The sequence below is a fragment of the Miniopterus schreibersii genome, assembly GCF_964146895.1.
Source record: "Miniopterus schreibersii genome assembly, chromosome: 20".
NCBI lineage: Eukaryota > Metazoa > Chordata > Mammalia > Chiroptera > Miniopteridae > Miniopterus > Miniopterus schreibersii.
The window spans coordinates 8,529,119-8,538,860 of NC_138122.1; the positions used below are offsets into that span (position 1 = coordinate 8,529,119).

The 9,742-nt window shown below is 45.0% G+C and overlaps 1 protein-coding gene across 1 annotated transcript in view; it reads right to left on the bottom strand.

The window, feature by feature from the left end:
• The window catches only part of BARX2 (BARX homeobox 2), a 65,604-nt gene extending 56,213 nt beyond the window's left edge, over nucleotides 1–9,391 (bottom strand). Inside the window, exon 1 of the mRNA XM_081123524.1 lies at nucleotides 8,877–9,391. Within this exon, the coding sequence (XP_080979650.1) occupies nucleotides 8,877–9,063 (187 nt within the window). The 5' untranslated portion in view covers nucleotides 9,064–9,391. The remainder of the gene's footprint in view (nucleotides 1–8,876) is intronic.
• Between the last annotated feature and the right edge of the window lie 351 nt (nucleotides 9,392–9,742).

The window sequence follows — 9,742 nt, forward strand, 5'->3', positions numbered from 1 at the left end:
TGCTTGCATGATTATTTATGTATATTTGGAAAAAACTCACACACTTCCCAGCATCTCCTTCTAGCCCTAGCGCCCCACTCAGAAATCATTTATTCATATGCCAAAACAATACTGGGGGCACAGCAGTTATCTCGATGATAAATAATGTCCCCACCCAGCCAGAGGAGGCAAGTAAGAGCCGAACACCAATCTTAGAAGCCACAGCGGCTGTGTTAGTGGGGCTGTGTATGCGTGCCAAACTATAAAGTTCTCTTATTTCCTCTCTGTGAGACTCAAAAGCTTCTGTTTCAGGGTAGAAAAGCTATTAAGAAAGCCATCAAAAGTTCCACAAGATCAAGGGCTTCATGGCTATGGGGGTCTCCCATACTATCATTTTTCAATGTTTATATTATAGAAAATTTCAAACATACAGAAAAGCACAACAAATAATGTAGAACATCTGTGTACCCATGACCAAGCTTTGCCAAATCTTAATGCTTGGCCATATTTACATTAGGCCTTTTCGTTAATAAATAATTACCCAGGAAAATAAAAATCTGTGGGTAGCCCCCTCCAATCCCAGGCCCTTGCCTCCCTAAACAACATATAGGACTAGTTCGAAGGTTTTCAAGCTTTATAAATACGGTGCCAGGCTGTAAGTGTCCATCTACAACTTGTTTTTTTCTCAGCATTGAATTTCTAAAATTTATTAACACAAGTAGATCTGGTTTGTTCATTTTCATCACTGCATGAGAAATATAGCACATATGATTTATCTTTTTTCCTTCTGAAAAGCAGTTAGATTGTTTTAGATTTTTCATATCATACACAACATAGAAATGAGAGTTCTTATACACCCGTCTTTTGCATACAGACAATGATTTCTCAAGGCAGAAGGAAGTGCTGAGCTGCAGGATATATGTGCATCTGTCGTTTTACTGGGTGTTGCCACAACCATCTCGAAAGTAATTGTACAAAATACTACTCCCACCATTGGTGTATGAGAATGTCTATTGCTCCACATTCTTGTGATTAACTGATATTGTCAGATTCTTTCATTTTTGCCTATCTGATGGGTATGAAATGATTTCTCATTTTAACTTGTGTTTTCCTGATTGCCAGTGAGGCAGAACTTCCTTTCACGCTTACTGGCTGTCTGGATCTTCATTTCTATGACTTGCCCACTTCTGTGTTTGCCTTTTTTCTTATTGCTTGTAAGAGATCTTTACATATGCTGCGACTTTGAGAATGTTGCTTAACGTTTCAGCTTCCCATCAGTAAGGCGGAGGTAATAATATCCATCTCTTAGGGGTGATGTGAAGCTTATCATAAAACACTCAGTCCAGTACCTATTACATGTTAGACACTCAAAGAAATACCAGCCACTATTTCTATTATAGTTATGCATATGAACAAGGTTCAGAATATAAACTATTTCTAGCATTTCTCCCAGATTTGTAGCTCCCTTTGGAATAAGTGCTGCAGGACTTGGGAGGAACAGTCTCAGCAACTCTTCTGGTCCAGACTATTTCCCATGATACAGAGACGTAACGTCAATACCTGCTTATTTATAAGTTACTATTAAGAAAGCGTGGAGTCAGTTCCCCTAGATATTGTTTAACCTAAACACAGAAGTTACACTTCCTTCGATCCACACGTGGAACGACCATGAGCCTGAATCCACTAAGGGAGACAAAAACTCTGGGCAGAGGGTGATGGGCTGTGGAGGCTGGTGGGTAAATCAGTGTTAGGGACCTGTCAGGTATCCCCAAGATGGAAACACAGCCATGACTTCATGGGATTCTGCCAGGCCCAAGGCCAGTCTGTTTCCCCCCATGCCATACGTGATCCTTGGATAACAAAAGCCAAAGGACAATCATCATGTCACTTACCACACACATGAGTTTTTTTGTAATAACAACCAAAAGCACACTGACATCACCCAAGTGGCAGCCAATCCCATTCAGTGCACACTGTGAAAATACTTATCTGCCCCTAATATGCAGAAGGACATGTTCCCGAGGACGTGCTGGCCAGAGAGAGATGCAATAAAAGGAACCGCGGCAGCTTGAACTCTTAACATACTTAGTTTGGTGCCGGGATCCTCCCAGCTTGGCTCCTATTTGGGGGCAACCTGACCTTTCTTTGGAGAAAGGCTGTGTTCATTCATCCTTACGAACTTTGCCAGTGGAGTCAGAAAGCATATATAGCTGTCCTCCAGGCCTATCAAGTAGTCCTGACATCAGCTTCAACTGGCGACTGGCAGGGTCCCTTTTCAGATGTACTTGTACATCACCTAACATTCAGAATTATCTCTCTCCGGATTCAGTTTCAGCTGGCACTGAAGAGAGCAGAGACTTTCCTTAGCGACTAAAGAAAGAGGGCCTCTGTCCGCCTGTCTTCCTCAGAGCAATCATGTGTACGAGTCAACTCGAATATAATTAGACCATCTTCTGATATCTATCTAGGTGCACTGCTTTGTTCCTTAAATGCGTGCCAAGTTTCCACCTTCAAGAAGTTAAACTGCCATATAAAAATGCCCGGGCTATGATGAGTAATTAGACACTGTCATGGAAAATTAACTGTGTTTTTATTTAGAGCGTTCGTTTTAACAAGACATTTCTTTCTCTGTTATTCAGCTGCAATAAAAATAAATTAAATCTTGAGGGTTTGCAAAAGTTTTTCTGGTTAAAAATTAAAAAACAAACAAACAAACAAAACAAAACCGAGTATTTAGTTTGCTAATACCACCAAGTTTGTACAAGGCCCCGATCTGAACCCCGTTAGTGGTAAATTCTAGTGCCATTCTATCCTGTCCCCCACGCTGTGGAGGGAGCGATAACCATTCCAACCTCAGGAGCAGCTAAAACAGAGGCAGATACTGGCCAGGGGGACAGAGAGGCTCCTGCATATGTGACGTCTTCCCTGGAGTATTCTTAACCCTTCCCTTCCTTTCTCCTTCCAAGAGAAAGGTGCCCCTTGCAGCGGAGTGAGTCGTGAGGGTCCATCTCCCTACACAAAAAACACCACGTCCACAGTCCACGGGCGTGGGACACAGCGACCCCCCAAAGAGAACGCTAAGTGAGGCTCCAGTCTACGCATCTCAAACCCCGGCAGCCCTCTAATCGTATGCCAGCTAAGAGTTCGTCCACGGACTTAGCTATAGGACCCGAATTAGTTTCACTCGGGCAGGACAAGTGGCAAGCGGTAGGGGTCGGGCCTGCAACACCCGCAGAAGTTTACAGGCTTAATACGAATGAGGGAGCCTCAGATCCGGTGGCCGACATGGCTTTCAGCTCTGCTCCCCTTCCTGCCTGACCTCGAAACAATGTGCCAATGACACCTAAACACGCTCAGGGGTTAACATTTCTTCCGCCCTCCACACTGAAGGCCACATCCCGGGCAGGACCCAGGCTCTGGGTGTCCTCCCTTGAGGGCCCCCAGCATGTGTCTAAGTGGAATCAGCTTTAGCCATTTACGGCCCATACACTGACAGAAGGACTCCAGAAGCCACCTTTGTTTTATCCCTACAGCCACTCTGAAGGACACTGCCCCCCCACAAGGCTGCATCGAGGAGCTTCAAGAGTTTCAAAATAAACCACTCTTTTTCCCCTCTTCCTTCCTTTTTTATTTTTTTGGTCTTAATCTCTCTTTACAATTTAAACAGCCTTTTACAATCCCTACGGCTTTTCATATAGATTCCTGGGATATATTAAACCTAATGATCTGTTCACTTAGATTCCGACAAACACACTAACTAGCATATCTGTAGGAAAATGGCTCCATAAAGAGTTACTATAGACACAGTTTCATTTGAGTTGTAGTTGACGAGGTTAATGTGACAGTTTTGCTGGTGAGAACGCCCTTTAGGTGGAGTTCAAAGAGAAAATTCCATATGGTAAGCAAAAGTATTAAAGTGTCATAATGTTCCCCTAGCCCAGTTCTAAACTGCCCATCACGAACTCGAGAACAACCAAGGGCTTGGCAGTGGTTCTACAAGTAGTCAAGAGAAATTTCCAAACTATCCCAAGTGTTAGTCAAGATTTAGAATAAACTTGAACATAATGGCTCATAACAGAGCCATCAGCGAGCAAGTATAAATATCTGTTGAATTAAATTATTTCATTCAATGAAACTGAAGATTACAGGCCTTTGGAGAAGTATTTTAACTTGTGATCTAAACTTCTAATCACTTTCCCATTTGCTAATTAGAAAAAGCACAACTAGAGAAGAAACTGCTCATGAACTATTCACTAGTTAAAACTGAATTCTTAAAGAGGCCCTCAGCATCTCTGGTCAACAAAGGAGTTGTAAAACTTAAGAAATAATAAAGCAACAGCTGAGGATCTCGAAAGAACTCAGCCCCAAATATAGTCTGACCCTGATGAGTCCTGATCCGGTGAATCCCTTGATTTATTTACCCTTACAATGGGAACAGGAGAAGCAGTTATGAGTAATTGCTAATAAAAGCTTATTTGCCTCTGGCAGAAATGCAAATGCTTGTTCATAATGATCATTTTCCCAAACCCCCGTTTACGTTTCTCCATTAACATTCCAGAGCCTGACTCCCAGTTCCCAAGATCCTACAGGTTAGGTTTCCAACTAAAAGACAGAGCTGAGTGTGGGGAACCACTGCAGCCAACTCCATGAAGCAGTAGCTGGCTCCCTACGTCCCCAAGAAGTCATTACACACGTCCACACCTCATTTCCTTTTTCACTGTGATGACACCCAATCTTTGTGATAAATGAACCCAAGGACACCACCCCAAAGAACTTGTTTCTCTTGGACCCACCGAAGGATAAAATGTTCTCAATGCCACCTCCTGAGATAAACACCCTTCCCCAAATGCCCCTTTTAATTGGCTGGTTGTCTGTGCCTTGGGTGCGACTGCACGAGTTTACCCCGGTGTGTAACCAAGTTGGAAGGTCTTCCTGACTTCCTGACCCCAACTAGAAGGACAGCAGGGGGCTGTGCGGGCTGAGACTGTTTACGCACTGATGTGACCCGAGCACTTTGCAAAAAAGTATCTTCTTCTTGGGGAAACTGGTCTATGATCCCTTCCAGTTCTACAGCTCCAGTCGCTAGACAGTAAGATTGGCCAGTGAAGGTCACAGAGAGACTCAACAGAACCATTCTGCCAGAGAACGGGAAAGGAATTAGACTATGGTTTCAATTTTTATTTTTTTAAATCCCCACCCAAGAATATGTTCAATGATTTGAGAGCGAGAGGAAGGGGGGGAGAGAGAGAAACATCAGTGTGAGAGAGAAACATCGACTGGCTGCCTCCCTTAGGCACCCCGACCAGGGGTCGAACCCACAACCCCCAGGTACGTGTCCTGAGCAGGAATCGAATCTGCAACCTTCTGGTGTACGAGACGACGCTCCAACCAACTGGGCCACCCAGCCAGGGCTAGGCTACGGTTTTCATGGAGTAATTAAAAGTCATGTACCGGTCATGGGTTGTAAAATGTCCACACATCTGTATTCACCTCCTCCCAAATGTGTGTGCGTATGCCTAGGGTAAATCTAGGTTATAGTGTAAATAATTATAATAAATTTTAAGTAGGTTGGTTTCTCAGTATCCTCATAGGAAAACTCAGGGTAAATTGTCACATCCTTGTTTTGTGAAGCGAGTTATTAATTTTTTCCCAACACTCCTCAAATTTAGAAACTCTGTTTATAAAGATCAAACTGAAAGAGAGAGCTTTCCAAAGCAGTCTATGCGGTCCTGGGAAGCCAGGTTTCTTCAAGGGACCCTTCCACCAAGAAACAGCAATCACACCAGAAAAATCAGCAATGTGCTCGAGAGTTAGCCGGTATTTCTGATGCCTAGTAAGCTGCACCTCACTTTCAGCCCTCAGTCCCTGTCAGTGTTCTGATGTTTATGCGTGATCGCTCCTGATTTCCAAATGACCATATATTTCCATTCTGAATGAGGATTACTGTTATCAAATGCAAAAAGAAGACCAACCTGTTACATACTAAATTAATTCTAAACATATTCCACATCTCAACAATGGTCTGATTAACAAACCTGTTTTCAAATGGAGGCTTTCTTTGCAGTTCTTTAAATTTAATAATAAATGTTCCTTTAGTTTGGCTTAGAAGAAAAGGATTCCCCTTCTAATGATTATAATGCAATTTAGGAGATCTATTACCATGTACAAACAACTTCCTAAGACTAAGATCACATCATTTATAACAAGAAAGGACATGTTAAAATAAAGAATAATTTTTTTGAAAGATGAGTAGTAGCCCATTAAGGTTAGTGTCTAATAATAAATCACTGTCAGGCGATTATCTGCCCGATGTGAAATGTTTCCATTTCTCAGTTTACCTGAACTCATGCTCTTCTGCCTGAGGAGATTCGGTATCATAAACTTGACATTTTAATTACTAAATCTAAACAGCACGGCCTGCTTAACTATGTAGAGGCATTTTAAATGCTACAGCTTTCTTTCCACCCCAATTTTAGGTACTTACTGTGCAGGGTGGTAACTTTTTATCTTAGTTTTCATTGTTTGATCTGACAAAGTTCACTTCTGTTAGTTATTTAAAGCTTAAAACCAAGCCAAAGGATGAGAAAGTTCAGTAACTTTAATTCCAAATTATGCCTTTCACTCGATCTGAACTTTTTGTGCACTGTCTCTACCAAAAGTGCTAGTTATCTCTATACAGAAAAAAATATATATATAGTTTCATTATGGATGATGGATGCCAAGAACTTATTGCTGTTTTTTAATTAATAAAAAAGGGTTATGTTCATCCAAGCTAAGATTTTGATCCTGAACATAACTGCTAAAAGAAACAAAATGCTTTGAAAGTAGGGTATTTGCAAAACCTTTGCAAAGTCACTAATGGGATTCCCATGATCTAATACGTGTAAGGCTTTAACTGTAATCGTAAACCCACCGAAAGCTTTGGATCTGAAAGTATGGACTATTGTAGCCAGTTTTTATGGGTTTAATTCCACTGGCAAATCCCAGTTTTTGTATTTAAAATCTCAACTACAGCAAAATCACAACACGTTTGCAAAAGAACAAAGTAAAGAAAGTAAGCGCTGGCTGGAATGATAAGGCAAGGAAACACTACCAACAACGACCCTCTCCCACAAACCACCCATGAACGTCAGAAGCTCGAAACTGAGCAAAACTTTTAGTTCATGATATATGTGCAGTGCATTTTGAACACTCACAAAGCATCCCACGAATCACTTTATTTTCTTCTGATTTATTTCCCACACAAGGTTTAATAAAACACAGAACTTAGCCTCTCCTGATAACTGGATCACTGTTTTCTGAGGCTATTTATTATTTCTTTTCTTGACTGTTAAAGGTCAGGGAAAGCTGCCTTCAAATCAGTGCATGGCATGAAGTCATTAAAAAACTGCCAACACTATGCCCTACCTGGGTGTTTAGAAGTTATTCTGTTTCGTCCTAGGAACCTCCAGGGATGCCATCTTAGCAGGGTGCATTGAGATTTGTGATTAAAACAGATCCTCTCTTTTGCCTCAAAGGCGCTGAGTTATTGTAGCAAATCATTACTTATGCAAAAATACGATTCAGCCGACCTCCGGTTTACACACACAGCAGGCACACAAATGTAAAAATATCATTATCAAGGATATCTCTACCTTGTTTCTAAAATTTCTTATTTGCGTTTTGTTTTGCCTATTTCTTGATTTTTAAAATTCTGTATTGTAAGCTTTATTATGGGCCATTAGGCCTAATTCCACCTTCCAGATAAAATTTATTTTTCAAAGGTATAACTGAAAATAATATTCATTTTATAACCAAATGCATGTAGGAACAACTTGGTTTTAAAAGAACCTTACCGTATGCATTTATACATATTTACTGATTGTCCTACAGGGACTATCAGTGGAATCCGCAGAAAATAAAGTACTGGAAGCAGTGTGCACCAGCAGGTCTTGGCCTGACTGTTCCAAAAATGTCTTTCAAAAACACTGCTAGCTCTTCATTTTACTCTTTCAATGGAAGTATAATTAAATTAATTTATTCCATGCCATCCATGCAACAAACATACCCTCAAAGGTTCTTCTGGTTTGGAAATACCAAATTTATACCTTGAGTTGAAAGCACAGTCAATAACATTTTTGACCAAAAAAAATTGCTTCAACTTTTTTTGTTTTGTTTTGTTTTGCAATACCTACGTTTCGGATAGTCTTCATCGTCTCTTAATGCACTCAAAGTTTTTTTATAAATACCTTTGGATTTATTTTCTACAAAAAGCTACCATTTTTCAGTATATTTATTAAGTGCTCTTTATCACTATTGGTCTTAGCTCTCGTAGAGAAAGGAACCCGGACTCGAGGAATGCTTTTATTGTTCTCATTGCTGGGTTTTAGTTTAGTTTATAGTTTAGTGGGCACTGAAAACTAACTCCTCAGTTTACGGACACAATGCGACATATTCCGGAATTATTTCCCCCAAAGGGAGATCCTTTTAAAAGTTCAGGGGATACAGGGTTTTGTTGAGAGCCCCGGGATACCCATTTACATAGAAATTCCCAGTGAAGACAGAAGAGTGGCGTTAACTCAAGGGGAGTTAGGCGCTGAACCAGGTCCAGGGTTCGAACCCTCTCACAGAACCAGGCGGCGCGGGAAGGAGGAGGCGTCCGCGGGCTCCGGGGCGCGCTCCCGGGGCGCGCTGCCTTCGCCTCATTTCCAACCCAGGGCTCGACCCCTTGCCAAGCGCTTCTCGGGCTGCAGACGCCTTCGCAAGGCCCGCCGCTGCTGAGTCCAGTCCCCGGCCAGGGCGCGGCACAGGGCTCCGCGGGCCCTTCCTCTGCCCGGGGCGGGGGGACAGCGGCCGTCGGGCCCCGACGCCGGCGTGCGCCTTGGCGCGCCCCACCCGGCCCCCGCGCCGCGTCTTACCCGTACAGGAGTGCAGGGGCTTGGGTCGCACGACCAGCGACGGGCACACGGAGTAGAGGGAAAGTTTCTCAAAGTAGTCGCAGGTCTCCTTGGAGAGGATCTCGTCGATCATGAAAGTCTTGTAGCGCCGCCTGGCTGCTTTGAGCTGGCCGGGCGAGCTCAGCCTCAGCTCCGCGTGGCAGTGCATGGTGAGCCGGGGCCGCGGCCGCTGGCGCACCGGCGGGGTCTGTGCCGGGCGCCTCGGCAGCCGGGAGGCGGCGGGGCCCTGGAGGGGCGCGGAGGGGAGCGGGCACCGGGCGCGCCGGCCGCGCGTCTAGACCCACCCGCAGATCAGCATCTTCGCCGCGCCTTTTTGGGACGCCGCAACTGTCAATCAGCGCGCGCGCTTCCTGCAGGGCCGGGTGCGGAGTCACGCCGAGGGGCGTCGGCGGCCAGCCCGCCTGTGCCAATTCGGCGGGAGCCTGCGCGCCGCGTGCCCGCCGCTCTCCTCGCCTCCGCCCTCCCGGCCGCGTCTCACGCTCGTCTGCCCGTCTCTCTATTTTAAGACACTCGCTTCAGCTCTGCTCCCCGCCCCTCGCCTGGAACTTGCTCCAGGTGTGTGTGGGTCGGGTGTGCGCGCTCCGGTGCGCGCGCGGTGCGGGGAGCGCGCCCGGCCCTGCCCCGCCCGCGGGCCTGGTCTACGCAGGCCGCGGCCCCCGACCGTCCCCGCGCGCCTCCTTCGCGCGCATCTCGCCACCCTCCCGGCCTCGCTCCCGCCGCCCGCAACCCAGCGGACGGGCACGTATAAGCCCCTTACTAGAAAGAAGGCGAGGCCTCGCCCAGGCTCCGGAGCCGGCACCCCCGGGGGCCACTGTGCCTTTCTCCTT